At 43.1% G+C, this 16,350-nt stretch overlaps 1 protein-coding gene across 2 annotated transcripts in view; it reads left to right on the forward strand.

Moving 5' to 3' along the window:
- The window catches only part of CFH (complement factor H), a 906,401-nt gene that overhangs the window by 67,309 nt on the left and 822,742 nt on the right, over nt 1-16,350 (forward strand). For both annotated transcript variants that reach the window (XM_069737284.1, XM_069737285.1), the window contains exons 4-5: nt 1,376-1,452; nt 15,632-15,820. In XM_069737284.1, coding sequence (XP_069593385.1) covers nt 1,376-1,452; nt 15,632-15,820 — 266 coding nt within the window. The remainder of the gene's footprint in view (nt 1-1,375; nt 1,453-15,631; nt 15,821-16,350) is intronic.

The following is a 16,350-nucleotide window of genomic DNA, read 5'->3' on the forward strand; positions in this document are numbered from 1 at the left end:
GTCTGTTCAGTAAGTCGGGCCTCACTTTGCTAAATCTATTTCATCTCTGTGTTTGTAATTTTCATCTTTACTCACAGTCATTATATGTGGGGGGCTGCCTTTTCCTTTGGGGAATTTCTCTGAGGCAAGGTAGGCTTTATTTTTCTATCTCTAGGGCTAGCTAGTTTCTTAGGCTGTGTCGAGTTGCATAGGGAGCGTTAGGAGCAATCCACGGCTATTTCTAGTGTGTGTGATAGGATTAGGGATTGCGGTCAGCAGAGTTCCCATGTCTCAGAGCTCGTCCTATATTATTAGTAACTATCAGGTCATTCCGTGTGCTCTTAACCACCAGGTCCATTATTGTCCTTACCACCAGGTCATAACAGGTCAGTACTGAACACCTAATGTTCGTTCAAGGATCCCCAACACAGACTTCTCTAAGAAGTCTGTGTTACTGTTCAAACTCAGCACCCAAAGCATTGGGTGTTTCCCAAGCTGTCATCTGTGTGACAGCATGAAAAACACCAGCGGCACTGATCATCGGTAGGATTATTACCACCAGCCAGAGAGCTGCAGTTCCCAGGCCATTAGATAATAGCATGAGCTAGCTGCTGTAACAGGCGGTAAAAAGATTACTGCTGATCACAGGCATCGGCTGATGAGAGAGTACAACACAATAGAACAGTGCAACCATATGATTTCCTGGATGGTGACTGACGTTAGATGCACATTAGCAATTGATCAACAGAGAAAGAGAGGCACCAAGAATGTTAGTAGCTCAAGGAAACAAAGTTTTGTTAAGTGCATTCTCCCACCCACTGCACTAACACTTTATTTGCATACTTCTAGAAACAGGGATTTCTCAAAATGCAGGCAACAGCTTAGCATTATAAAAGGTACTAATGAGTTAATACTTCACAAGGCCACATGCCCATTCAAACAGGTTAGGTGGGTTTAAACTTACATATTCCTTGTAAGAATTTTCCATAAATTAACTCTACAAAATAGAACTGCATATACTGTTTACCATCACTTGTAACTGTGAATTTAACAACCCACTCTTACTTTTCCAGGGTCTGCAATGGGATTAATACTGCACAGAAATAATATTATTATTAAGCATTTCACAATAGATCTTACTTTATATGTAAGATTTAGTAATATAATGTTACAGCATTTATGTATTGCAATAAATGGACATTAAGTAAACCAAAAGTGATGTTGCCAGTGCTAATTGTGTTGTTGTTGGGACGTTGATCATTTTATCTTCAATCAAGCAACCTAGATAGATTCAAAATTATAAGCTGATATGTTATGGATAATTTTGCCATGTTTTTCCTCTGCAAACAATCCCACATTTTAATGTATAAATAACTCTAAGTAATCTGATTTTCAGGTATCGCCTGGCGAGCAGAGAAAGAACTCGAGAGTGCACAGCTACTGGCTGGAGCAATTACCTTCCTCACTGTGATGGTAAAGTTAGAGACAATATTTAACAGATATGTAATAGTGTAAAATATATTATATAAAAGAGCCATTCAAGCAATTATGAAAAGTCAAATAGATGTGTAGAATGTTCAGCAATTTTCTGAAGATGCAGTTGAAAAGAAAACACGTCTCAGGGGAATCTGTCAGTAGGATCAATCCTCCTAAGCCGTATGTATTAGGATGCAGGTGCAGGAAGCTGAATAAAATGACACCTCAATATCTGTGATACAATATCTTATTCCAAAGTAATCTACATAGGTCTTATATGTAAATGAGCAGTTCATGGCTATGGGCCCAACACTGATGGCATGAGAATCTGCCTCCAGAGATTATTTTACATAAAAGCTCCCCTGATCTCACTGCTGAGCTGTGTGTGATTATAACTGACACAGCTGCAGGCTTCTGTCCGATAGTTAGCTTCCATCTCACAGGAAACCAGTTTTGCAAGTTTTACAATACAGCAAATCTGTGAGAGCTGCAGCCGCTAATGTGTTTATAATGACACAAAGTTGAGCTCTACTCTTCTGTGCTAGTTATTTGTCTCAAACTGGTAACTCCCCATTTAAAATAATCTCTAGAGGCAAATTCTCGTGAAAATTAGTGTCCGGACCACAATTTGGAACAGCGCATTTACATTATAGGAAAACATGGATTTCTATGGAATAAGACATCAGATTGCAGATATCAAGATATCATGTTATTCAGCTTCCCATGACCCACATGCCCATATAGACAGCTTAGGAGGGACAATAATACTGGCAGATTCCCTTTAAGGGATCGCTGTTCGTTCTTCAGCTTTTCAGGAATTCATAGCTGACATATTCTATGGGTATTTTAAACACAGAGCAACTCTTGGATTAGTTCTTGTTTTTCGTTCCTCATTTTGGGTTAGGTATCTTAGGGCAGTATCATAGACTGTTTTCATAGACTTTTAATATTTGTATACATTTTATGTACTAGAAAATGTTGCTCACAGACCATTCAATGAGCACACTATTCACCAAATGTAGAGTTTACTATAGCAGTACAGTGTTTACTAACTAGGGCAATATGTAAATATGCTTTATTTCCTTTGCTGCCTCCAATCATTGCTGTTTGCATGAATCAGTCACTTACCATTAGTGATGGGCAGACCCTTGGACTTTCGGGTCCAGCAGGTTTGCCAAACAGTTAGAAAGAGTTTGGTTTTGGTACCAGATCAGTACCAGAACACTGACCACAGTCACTTGAATGGGAGGCCGAACAAGCAGAGATTGCCGTGCTATCATGTGCAAGACTGCACGGCAAACACTGCCTCTGATCAGCCTTAAAATCATTACTGCTGGTCAGAGAGCCATGGTTCCCATGCTGTCAAATAACAGCATAAGCCGGCAGCTGTGAGTGAAGGCAAAAAGTTTACCTCCGGTCACTGGCATCAGCTGATGGGCTTACCACTCCCATCAGCCTACTCCTGCTGCCACTAATAACAGCACGAATGATACAAATAGTCCCAAATACATATTCATCTACCAGAAATACCATACGTCGACTGGCGTATAAATGCTAAGTAGCATATCTATTAGGGGCAAAAAAACGACTCAGAACATATATAAGACAACAGGAGAGCAAATGAGTCAAACAAACATGCCACTTATTAAACAAACGTGAAAAATCTTTATTAGATATAAAGTTAAAAACATACACAGAGCTACCATAAAGTGTATGTACAGGACAACGGAGCAATCAATATATCCAGTGACGGCATAGCAGAAATGGGTGTATGGACAGATACCAAATAATAAGGAGCGGTAGGACTATACCTCCATGATGGGCACACATGGTGTGATACAATATATCAAATAGCTGCGGTAAACTGGGCAGGGGTTAAATGCAAATCGCATGGAAAGTTCAACTATTTATACATTGTATAAGTTGGCAAAAAGACGGGGGAAGGGGAGCCTATATATCAAGCATAGCATATCATGTGGCCTCCACTGCTCAAAGGCATACCCTTACCATTACCATATAACCGCCAGATAGAAGTTACCTATACAATGAGTTAAACCCAACAAAGGGGCCACAGCCGCAGACAAATGAAACAACGGTATTTACCCATATCATGAAGGGATAGTCTGTCCAGTCCTAAGTCCCCAACGCACGTTTCGGTGCGAGATCACCTTCTTCAGGGGGCGTGGTTTTGATGGAGGATGTAACCTCCCTATATGTCCGGCACTAGAAGTCACAAGGTACATTAATACCAATAGGGGCAAAGTACTAACAATAGGAACGACGCTGACAGGCCAATCGGCACGCAACCAGAGCAGCGCTGTGAAGTCACGTGGGACCGCCAACAGACACATCCGCTCTACCACAGAGCGGGCAGGAGGATATCAACAAGAGGCGGCAGCCAATGAGTAAGCACATATACTGCGCACGCGCCGTCAGCACTATCATGACGCGTCTCCAGCGGTAACCTAGACGACACAAATACACGTGTGGCCGTCAGCAAAAAACATCCGCTCTACCACTGAGCGGGCGGAAGAGTGTCATCAGGAAGCGGCGGCCAATAGGTAAGCACATATACTGCGCACGCGCCATCAACACCATCATGGGGCGTCTGCAGCGGTAACCTAGGAGACACAGATACACCTACCATACTAAATGTAGTGTCCGAAGTAGACGAGCGATCAGAACACCCAATCATAATCCCTGCTGCACAATCTCAGGGGCGAGTCGGCACCAGAACTCACCCGCGGACAGAGCAAGCAGAGAGAATTCACAAGGGGATAAAGACAGCCCACCAACATACGGACAGAAAACACTGCATAATAACAATATAATACTAAGAATGTTACTCAATAAAACGGGCAATTAAATAAATATATCCAAAATAAATATGATAACTGTATCTATGCCTATAAAGGAAAAAAGCCAAGTACAGAGAAAAGGCAATTGCCAAAGAGCCACTACTGTCTGGGCTGGTAACACCCGGGAGGCTGGCGCCCCACCCCCACCATGCACCAAACCAAGACAGGAGGCAATGTGCAATCACACGCGTAATATAGATAAATAATATCATGAGGAAAAAGTCATAAACTTTAACAGACATAACCACATATAGATCACAAATAATTAGTCTTCATGATATAATAACTGCAAAATGCTGAGTCCATACTAGGGTCAAATTTTCTCCTTAAAGTGTGACAGCTTGAATGGCTTCAAAGATGCCCCTCCATGGTATAAGATGCGTGACTTCGACGGAACATAGGGGAATATCTTGAACAAGTCGTGCCGTACGAGTACTGATCAATAAGTTGCGCTAGCGAATAACTAAAACAAAAGAAATATAAATAAAATGAATAAAAGAGAACACCAAAACCAAGATTAAAAGACAAAAACAGCAGCGGAATCTCAGGCAGGGGCGCATCAGGCAAAAGGAATAAAAACAATGCAATCTCACCACAAAGTGGAGATTACAGGAAAGAGGCAAAACCATGTGATTCATTAAGGCCGCGTGGAGACATTGTGCCCAATACAGTGATCCACCTACATTCTTTCTGGGCAAGTAGTCGCTTAATGTCTCCACCACGGATCCCGAGTTGAATATGCTGGATGCCCCTAACCATGAAGGATTTAGGATCACTCTGATGGTATGTGCGAAAGTGTCTAGGTATGGTTTTTAACAAGGATTCATCCACAACCGAGGCAGATGCCAGTATGTCACGTACATGCTCTCGGGTACGAATTCTCAACTGACGAGACGTCAGACCAATATAAATCTTGTCACACCCACATGTGGCGTAATATATCACCTGTGTTGTCGCACAGGTGATATAATGTCTGATGTCAAAAATACGTTTCCCGTCAGATGAGGTGAAGGTAGTGGTTCTCAGCATATTCTTACATGCCATACATCTCCCACATGGAAAACAACCGTGGGGTGGTCCATGTGAATTAAAGGGATTGTTGACTGCTGGGACATAATGACTGTTAACCAGCATATCTCCCAAATTTTGGCTTCTTCTAGCTGTCATAAGTGGATCCGTGGATAGGTGTCTGGAGAGGATGGGGTCAGTCTGAAGTACATTCCAGTGTCGCTTGAGACATTCCCTCATCTCTGTCCACTGGCCATTGTATGTTGATATGAATCTGATATATTCTTCACCCTTTTTTATTTTGGACTGGCCATGTAGCAGAACAGGGCGGTTACTTTTTTTTGCCCTTAAATAGCCTTGTTTTATACAGCGTTCACTGTACCCGCGCATCCGAAACCTATCATGTAGATCCGCCGACTGAGCCTCGAATTTCTCTTGCGATGAGCATACACGTCTCATTCTGAGGAATTGGCCTACTGGGATGGCCCTAATGGTAGCTGGAGGATGGCTCGAACTCGCATGCAAAAGTGCATTAACCGAGGTGGGCTTCCGATACACATCAGTCTGCAACTGCAGATGTTCATCAGTGAAGATTTTAATATCAAGGAAGTCCACCTCGGTCCTGCTATATTTATAAGTCAATTTAATATTATACATGTTCGAGTTCAAGCCATCCATAAAGTCCTGCAGCTGCTGTTCGGTACCCTGCCACACAATGAAAACATCGTCAATGTAACGCAGCCAGCACTGCACATGGTCCGCCGCCTGGGCGCCCTCTCCACCAAAAACCTCTCTCTCCCAAAATCCAAGGAAGAGATTGGCAAAAGAGGGCGCACAGGCCGCCCCCATGGCAGTGCCGCACTGCTGTAAAAAGATGTCACGAAAAACAAAAAAATTGTGAGTAAGGATGTACCGAAGCAGCTGCAGGACAAATTCACACAAATGGCCATCCCAGTTGCTGTTGGCAAGAAAAAACTGGCAGGCCCGGAGGCCATCATCGTGTCGGATGCACGTGTACAGCGATTCAATATCTACTGTGACGAGTATCATTTCACTATCCAAAAACATACCGTCAATTCTCGACAGAACGTCCATAGTGTCACGTGCATATGAAGGAAGTGATTCCACAAGAGGCTTAAGATAATGGTCTATGAACCTACATACAGGTTCACAGAGTCCACCCAGGCCCGACACAATGGGCCGGCCTGGCGGAGTCCGTGAATCCTTATGGATCTTAGGTGTGAAATAAATGGTCGGGACTTTAGGAGTTTTGATCAGCAGTCCCTCCATTATTTTCTTGGGAATAATACCCTTTTCAACAGCCTGTTGTAGAATCATTTCAAGTTCTGCCGAGAAAGCTGCTGTAGGGTTACGATCAAGGCGACAGTATGTTTTCTTGTCTTTCAGCTGCCTATAAGCCTCCCTTTCATACATCCACTGTGGCCATATCACAATATTTCCCCCCTTGTCGGCTGGCTTGATCACAATATCCTTATAGCTTCTCAAATCCTTAAGAGCTAGACGCTGCTGTGCTGTGAGGTTATCATTTCTACGGCGGGTGGTAAGATGTTCAAAGTCCTTCGCTACCAATCTGGTAAAAATATCGACAGCAGGGCAAGCCGACAAGGGGGGAAAGCGAGTGGATCGTGGATATATGAAACGTGGGAACGTACCTGCAGCCGTTGACTCCTGCTCAATTAGAAGTTCCTCCAGGGCTTTAAGGGCTTCCATCTCTGCTTGTGCTTCAGGCCCACCATTTCCTTTGCTGTGTAATTTTTTGAGTATTAGTTTTCTTGCAAACAAAAATAAATCTTTTATAGCTGTAAAAAAATCAAAATTATTAGTTGGTGAAAATGTCAAACCCTTAGAGAGAACCTCCAATTGAGCCTGAGTAAAGGTATATTCAGACAGGTTAATTACCTGCAGTTGGTTAGTTTTATATTTTTTATCTTGTTGATTGGTGTATCCAACTTTAATTGGATTCACGGACTCCGCCAGGCCGGCCCATTGTGTCGGGCCTGGGTGGACTCTGTGAACCTGTATGTAGGTTCATAGACCATTATCTTAAGCCTCTTGTGGAATCACTTCCTTCATATGCACGTGACACTATGGACGTTCTGTCGAGAATTGACGGTATGTTTTTGGATAGTGAAATGATACTCGTCACAGCAGATATTGAATCGCTGTACACGTGCATCCGACACGATGATGGCCTCCGGGCCTGCCAGTTTTTTCTTGCCAACAGCAACTGGGATGGCCCTTTGTGTGAATTTGTCCTGCAGCTGCTTCGGTACATCCTTACTCACAATTTTTTTGTTTTTCGTGACATCTTTTATTTACAGCAGTGCGGCACTGCCATGGGGGCGGCCTGTGCGCCCTCTTTTGCCAATCTCTTCCTTGGATTTTGGGAGAGAGAGGTTTTTGGTGGAGAGGGCGCCCAGGCGGCGGACCATGTGCAGTGCTGGCTGCGTTACATTGACGATGTTTTCATTGTGTGGCAGGGTACCGAACAGCAGCTGCAGGACTTTAAGGATGGCTTGAACTCGAACATGTATAATATTAAATTGACTTATAAATATAGCAGGACCGAGGTGGACTTCCTTGATATTAAAATCTTCACTGATGAACATCTGCAGTTGCAGACTGATGTGTATCGGAAGCCCACCTCGGTTAATGCACTTTTGCATGCGAGTTCGAGCCATCCTCCAGCTACCATTAGGGCCATCCCAGTAGGCCAATTCCTCAGAATGAGACGTGTATGCTCATCGCAAGAGAAATTCGAGGCTCAGTCGGCGGATCTACATGATAGGTTTCGGATGCGCGGGTACAGTGAACGCTGTATAAAACAAGGCTATTTAAGGGCAAAAAAAAGTAACCGCCCTGTTCTGCTACATGGCCAGTCCAAAATAAAAAAGGGTGAAGAATATATCAGATTCATATCAACATACAATGGCCAGTGGACAGAGATGAGGAAATGTCTCAAGCGACACTGGAATGTACTTCAGATTGACCCCATCCTCTCCAGATACCTATCCACGGATCCACTTATGACAGCTAGAAGAAGCCAAAATTTGGGAGATATGCTGGTTAACAGTCATTATGTCCCAGCAGTCAACAATCCCTTTAATTCACATGGACCACCCCACGGTTGTTTTCCATGTGGGAGATGTATGGCATGTAAGAATATGCTGAGAACCACTACCTTCACCTCATCTGACGGGAAACGTATTTTTGACATCAGACATTATATCACCTGTGCGACAACACAGGTGATATATTACGCCACATGTGGGTGTGACAAGATTTATATTGGTCTGACGTCTCGTCAGTTGAGAATTCGTACCCGAGAGCATGTACGTGACATACTGGCATCTGCCTCGGTTGTGGATGAATCCTTGTTAAAAACCATACCTAGACACTATCGCACATACCATCAGAGTGATCCTAAATCCTTCATGGTTAGGGGCATCCAGCATATTCAACTCGGGATCCGTGGTGGAGACATTAAGCGACTACTTGCCCAGAAAGAATGTAGGTGGATCACTGTATTGGGCACAATGTCTCCACGCGGCCTTAATGAATCACATGGTTTTGCCTCTTTCCTGTAATCTCTACTTTGTGGTGAGATTGCATTGTTTTTATTCCTTTTGCCTGATGCGCCCCTGCCTGAGCTTCCGCTGCTGTTTTTGTCTTTTAATCTTGGTTTTGGTGTTCTCTTTTATTCATTTTATTTATATTTCTTTTGTTTTAGTTATTCGCTAGCGCAACTTATTGATCAGTACTCGTACGGCACGACTTGTTCAAGATATTCCCCTATGTTCCGTCGAAGTCACGCATCTTATACCATGGAGGGGCATCTTTGAAGCCATTCAAGCTGTCACACTTTAAGGAGAAAATTTGACCCTAGTATGGACTCAGCATTTTGCAGTTATTATATCATGAAGACTAATTATTTGTGATCTATATGTGGTTATGTCTGTTAAAGTTTATGACTTTTTCCTCATGATATTATTTATCTATATTACGCGTGTGATTGCACATTGCCTCCTGTCTTGGTTTGGTGCATGGTGGGGGTGGGGCGCCAGCCTCCCGGGTGTTACCAGCCCAGACAGTAGTGGCTCTTTGGCAATTGCCTTTTCTCTGTACTTGGCTTTTTTCCTTTATAGGCATAGATACAGTTATCATATTTATTTTGGATATATTTATTTAATTGCCCGTTTTATTGAGTAACATTCTTAGTATTATATTGTTATTATACAGTGATTTCTGTCCGTATGTTGGTGGGCTGTCTTTATCCCCTTGTGAATTCTCTCTGCTTGCTCTGTCCGCGGGTGAGTTCTGGTGCCGACTCGCCCCTGAGATTGTGCAGCAGGGATTATGATAGGGTGTTCTGATCGCTCGTCTCCTTCGGACACTACATTTAGTATGGTAGGCGTATCTGTGTCTCCTAGGTTACCGCTGCAGACGCCCCATGATGGTGTTGATGGCGCGTGCGCAGTATATGTGCTTACCTATTGGCCGCCGCTTCCTGATGATACTCTTCCGCCCGCTCAGTGGTAGAGCGGATGTTTTTTGCTGACGGCCACACGTGTATTTGTGTCGTCTAGGTTACCGCTGGAGACGCGTCATGATAGTGCTGACGGCGCGTGCGCAGTATATGTGCTTACTCATTGGCCGCCGCCTCTTGTTGATATCCTCCTGCCCGCTCTGTGGTAGAGCGGATGTGTCTGTTGGCGGTCCCACGTGACTTCACAGCGCTGCTCTGGTTGCGTGCCGATTGGCCTGTCAGCGTCGTACCTATTGTTAGTACTTTGCCCCTATTGGTATTAATGTACCTTGTGACTTCTAGTGCCGGATATATAGGGAGGTTACATCCTCCATCAAAACCACGCCCCCTGAAGAAGGTGATCTCGCACCGAAACGTGCGTTGGGGACTTAGGACTGGACAGACTATCCCTTCATGATATGGGTAAATACCGTTGTTTCATTTGTCTGCGGCTGTGGCCCCTTTGTTGGGTTTAACTCATTGTATAGGTAACTTCTATCTGGCGGGTTATATGGTAATGGTAAGGGTATGCCTTTGAGCAGTGGAGGCCACATGATATGCTATGCTTGATATATAGGCTCCCCTCCCCCCGTCTTTTTGCCAACTTATACAATGTATAAATAGTTGAACTTTCCATGCGATTTGCATTTAACCCCTGCCAAGTTTACCGCAGCTATTTGATATATTGTATCACACCATGTGTGCCCATCATGGAGGTATAGTCCTACCGCTCCTTATTATTTGGTATCTGTCCATACACCCATTTCTGCTATGCCGTCACTGGATATATTGATTGCTCCGTTGTCCTGTACATACACTTTATGGTAGCTCTGTGTATGTTTTTAACTTTATATCTAATAAAGATTTTTCACGTTTGTTTAATAAGTGGCATGTTTGTTTGACTCATTTGCTCTCCTGTTGTCTTCTTTAATAACAGCACGAGCAGGCAGTAGCTGATGGGAGTATTCATCAGCGGGCACCTGCGCTCTAAATAAATAATTACAAAAAAACCCCAGCATGGATTCCCCTATATTTTTGATAACCTGCCATGAAAAACTTACAACTGCGGGCTTCAAATCTCCTCTATCATCTTTAGCAAGGTTGGTTATCAAGAATAGAATGGAAAAAAAATAATTTAAAAACATGGTGTGGGGTTGTTAGGACTGGCGGAATGCACCAAATAATAGTAATAGAGAATATGAGGTGCGTTCGCAGTCCGGGGTCCAACGTGCAGAGATGACACCTGCTGCTCAGTATTGGTGGATGGACGCTTGCTCACACGTGGGTTAGACCTCACCCAGTGTGAATAGAAGCGAATTCTGTTGCTTCACAGAGTCGTCACAAATACGATATGCTCTGTTAGCAGTCACAGGGTGCAGCTCAAAGACACTAGTGGGATCCCTATGAATCACCCCACTTAACTGGTGATTGGACCCGCTCTGACCCTCGATGGCTTTTGAGCCCGCCCTGAGTCCAAGTGGGAATTCCCACCCTAAACTGACAGGCTGTCAGGAAAGTGCACTGACTGCGTATGGTGCCATATTAGCGGGCACTGCAAAGGCACTGTAACGTGTTCTTGGTGTGCAGGTAGCACTGTCGGGCGCTAGATAGCATTCACTATTCGCAAGCAGTCAACAACACTAGAAAGAGGAATGATTAAGGAGCGACAGCCACACATCTACACACACCTTATCAAGTATACATTAGCGCATGGCCGAGCGGCCATGCGAACCTTTTATAACAGTAGTGCTACGGGACCTTCCTGATGGTCCAATAGGAGCTGCAACAGGACCTGAGCATGTGACCCCCGACCTCCAATGGGAGGTCGTCCCATGGGCATGCTCAGTATGGGAAAAGCAGGACTCATTCCCAGAAAGACATGCTCACTGCTGATCAGTGCTGGCTACAAAGGCAGAGCCTGGAAAGGCAGCAGTAACCAGTCACACAGTATCAGCTAGAGCCAGACACTGGGACCGACTTCTCCACTGAGCAGGCTCCACTGCAGCTGGAGAAGAATGGGAGACTGTAGCGGACATGGTTCGAGATTCCCCCTGTGTGGAGGCGGGAACTCGACATCTAACAGGGGTCCTCACCATTTTTGCCAAGCTAAAGCAGACATCTGGAGGCTAAAGTTCTCAGGCTGGTAAGGGCCCAGGGATATTGCCCCCCCCCCTAGCCTCAAAATATCAGCCCACAGCCACCCAGAAACAATGCATCTATTAGATACACCAATTCTGGAGCTTTACCCAGCTCTTCCCATTTGGCCCATGGCCGTGGCAAGTGGGGTTCATATTTGTGGGGTTGATGTCACCTTTGTATTGTCGTGTGACATCAAGACCACGGTTTAGAAATTACTAAGCAATAATGAAGTATTTTATTTGAAATAAATAAAAAAGTAAAAGTATGTTTATTTTAAATAATAAACACATTTATACTCACCTCACTGAAGCCAAGGTTTCCTGTAGAAAACAGGATTCTGGTCAGGTGATGGGCTGGGCCATTCTAGCAGTTTCATTTTCTTTCTCTGAAACCAATTGAAAGTGACCTTGGCAGTGTGTTTGGGATCATTGTCTTGCTAAAATATCCACCCTCATTTCTTCTTCATCGCTCTGGTAGATGGCAGCAGATTTTTATTAAGAATGTCTTGATAAATTTGCAAATTCATCCTTCCTTAAATTACAGCCCTGGCAAAAATTAAGCGACCACTGCAAAATGTTCAGTTTGCCTGATTTTTCTCTTTGTAGGTATATTTTTGAGGAAAATGTAAATTATTCTTTTATTCTATAAACTTCTGACAACATGTCTCCGAATTTCCAACAATAAATGTATTTTTTTCTGAAAAAAATGGACAAAATAAAAAAAAACAGAGCTTTCAGACCTCAAATAATGCAAAGAAAACAAGTTCATAATCATTTAGAAACAACAATACTAATGTTTTAACTCAGGAAGAGTTCAAAAATCAATATTTTGTGAAATAACCGAGATTTTTAATCACAGCTTTCATGTGTCTTGGCATGCTTGCCACCAGTCTTTCACACTGCTTCTGTTGCAAAAATTTAAGCAGTTCTTCTTTGATGGCTTGTGACTATCCATCATCCTCCTGATTACATTCCAGAGGTTATCAATGGGGTTCAGGTCTCGAGATTGGACTGCCCATAGCAGGGTTTTGATGTGGTGGTCTCTTAATTTTTGCCAGATCTGTAGATTACCGTAAAAAGTATTAATCGATCATGGAGCCCTTGGAAAAAAGCAGAAAAAATGGCTTAGAATTTATAAGGCAATAATCCCTGACTACATGCCTGTCATACGCTGTACCTAATGCCACACTTCAACGTGTAGCAAAGTGCAGATAAGATTGGTAGTATAACAAAATAGAATCTATTTGACTTAGCCCTGAAAAAAACTATTAGTTTAATGTAGCAGCATCAAGGACTGTTAGTTCATCAAAACTGCTGGGGAATAAAGCATGAAGTATGAAATCAGTATTTTGTGGAATAACCATGATTAGGGTTGAGCGACCTTTACTTTTATAGGATCGGGTCGGGTTTCACGAAACCCGACTTTTTCAAAAGTCAGGTCGAGTGAAATCGGCCGATCCTATAAAAAAGTCGGGGTCGGGGTCGGCCGAAACTCGAAACCCAATGCAGTGCATTGGGTTTCCAATGGTTCCCAGGGTCTGAAGGAGAGGAAACTCTCCTTCAGGCCCTGCGATCCATATTTAAGTGTAAAATAAAGAATAAAAATAAAAAATATCGCAATACTTACCCTCTGACGCGCCCTGGTACTAACCGGGAACCTTCCTTCCTTCGAATCAGCGCTTTCAGGACCTTGCGGTGACGTCGCGGCTTGTGATTGGTCGCGCGACCGCCCATGTGACCGCCGCGCGACCAATCACAAGCCGCGACGTCACCGCGACGTCACCAAAGGTCCTGAAAGCGCTGATTCGAAGGAAGGAAGGTTCCCGGTTAGTACCAGGGCGCGTCAGAGGGTAAGTATTGCGATATTTTTTATTTTTATTCTTTATTTTACACTTAAATCTGAATTTCGATACCAATTCCCGATATCTTAAACATATCGGGATCGGTATCGGAATTCCGATTCCAGATTCAGAAGATCGCCGACTTCATGGCCGACCCCACACAGGGGTCGGGTCGGGTTTCATGAAACCCGACTTTGCAAAAGTCGGCGACTTCTGAAAGTGGCCGACCCGTTTCGCTCAACCCTAACCATGATATTTAATCACAGCTTTCATGCGTCTTGGCATGCTTTCCACACGTCTTTCACACTGCTTCTGGTACAAAATTTAAGCAGTTCTTCTTTGTTTGATGGCTTGTGACTATCCATCATCCTCTTGATTACATTCCAGAGGTTTTTAATGGGGTTCAGGTCTCGAGATTGGGCTGCCCATGACAGGGTTTTGTTGTGGTGGTCTCTTATTTTTTGCCAGAGCAGTATATGAAGTCTGCCAGTGCCGTATACTGAAAAACAGCCCCACACCATGATGTTTCCATCTCCAAACTTCACTGTTGGCATGGTGTTTTTGGGATGATGTGCAGTGAATTTTAGATAAACAATATTGGGAAACAGAGCAGATCATAGGTTGATACCTTTATAAAAAGATATAATAGATCCGTAATGCGTTCACCTGATCGAGTTGTGTTGGCACAATTCCTGTAAAAGCTTAATAACAGTTGCTGCTGCCCCGTGGCTATGGGATGAACTCCACCAGGAAACTTGAAGGTAAAGAGAATTTGCATTTTTTTATTGTCCTAACCAAAATTAAGGTCCTTTATCCAGTAATATAAAGAAGCAGTGTTTATTCCGCTGAGTGTTTCCTTGCCGGTCTGGTAAAAACCTAGTGTACAATGCACATAGAAGCAAGAGGGGTTTTCATAGCCTGGAATGGCTGCCAAATAAAGAAAGAAAACAATCACAAGGGAGAAAATAGGCGCAAAAGATTAGAATATGTGGGAGGGGAAAAGGTCAAGAATATAAAGGATCGGTGCGGTGAGGGATATAGTAAAACAGGTGAGTCTAGAAAAATCCACTTGTATAAAATGGTAAATGTGTCATGAAAACAGGAGAGAAAAGAGAGAAAAAAAGATGGAAATTAGGCTAGAACACTGTTGTAGAAGTGAAGGAGAAGAAAGACCAGGAAGAAAAGGAATAATCGGGTAGAGCCACAGGATAGTTAGGAAAGATTTAGTTAGATGAGTGGGGAAACTAAGAAGGCAAAGGAGGAGAGGGCACACAAGAGCACACATGAAAATAAGCAATGTTGTAATATATCTTATCAGAGAAATTTGATTCTTTCTCTGCCAGAATTGATCAGCCATTATCAAAATTCTCAATTCTGAGGTAAAATCTGTATTCAGTGAGGACAGACGTCCCCATTACTGAGATAGGAGATGACGGGTGCCACTGATGAGGTTATAACTAGATTGGGGGGAGTGTAGGAGGGAAGAGCTCTGCTTACAGAATCTCCCTCCTCTCATCTACATTGGGTCTCTTCAGTAGCGACGTCCTCTCCTATCTTTGTAATGGGAATGTCTGTCTTCATTGAATGCAGATTTTACCTCAGAATTCAGAATTTTGGTAATGGCTGATCAATTCTGACAGAGAAAGCCGCAGATTTCTCTAATGAAATATATTACAATGTCTACTATTGGTTTATGAAATGAAAATGAAAATAATGCTTTCTTCTTAAGTAACATTTTACTGAGGAATCTTTGAAAATAAAAAATTTTTTTTAACCTTTTTTCAGTTATGAACTGTCCACCTATTGAAGCTTCAGAGAATCTCGATGTTTTATCCACTTCATATGATGAAGAATATTCTGTTGGCCAAGTGGTTAGATTTGCGTGCAAACTCCCAACTCTTAAGTTAAATGGACCTTCTGAGATTTTCTGCACATCAGATGGAAAGTGGAATTTGAATCCACCAACATGTTCAGGTAAGAGGTAGAATATCTTCATTAAAGGGATTCCGTCAACAGATTTTTGCTACTATAGCTAAGCACAGCATGACATAGCTAAGACACTGATCACAGAGATGTGTCGTCTATTAAGCTCTGTGTGCAATTTCATTACAATCAGTATTTTACTAGCATGAAATTACCACTACAAGACTATATCTCACATGCATAAAAGTCAAGCTTTTCTCTGTAACCCCGCCCCAACACTGATTAGCAGCATGCTGATCATTTCCAGTGTACACAGGAAGCTACCAGCCAGAGGTGTGGGTGGGGTTAAACATACAGCTACAGCTACATCAGATAAAATAAGGATTCTATCAATACCATACCAAGCAGACTGGTAAGTGACACATTGCTGGAATTAGGCTCACTGGCCCTATATTATGCTGCTCTCAGATTATATAGCAAAACCTGCTGACTGATTCCCTTTAAAAATTGTATCAAATAAGAAGGATAAAATGGATTACAAATATTATTATATTACGAAAATAAGATAACTTGGGATCAGT

This window comes from Ranitomeya imitator, chromosome 8 (assembly GCF_032444005.1).
Source record: "Ranitomeya imitator isolate aRanImi1 chromosome 8, aRanImi1.pri, whole genome shotgun sequence".
NCBI lineage: Eukaryota > Metazoa > Chordata > Amphibia > Anura > Dendrobatidae > Ranitomeya > Ranitomeya imitator.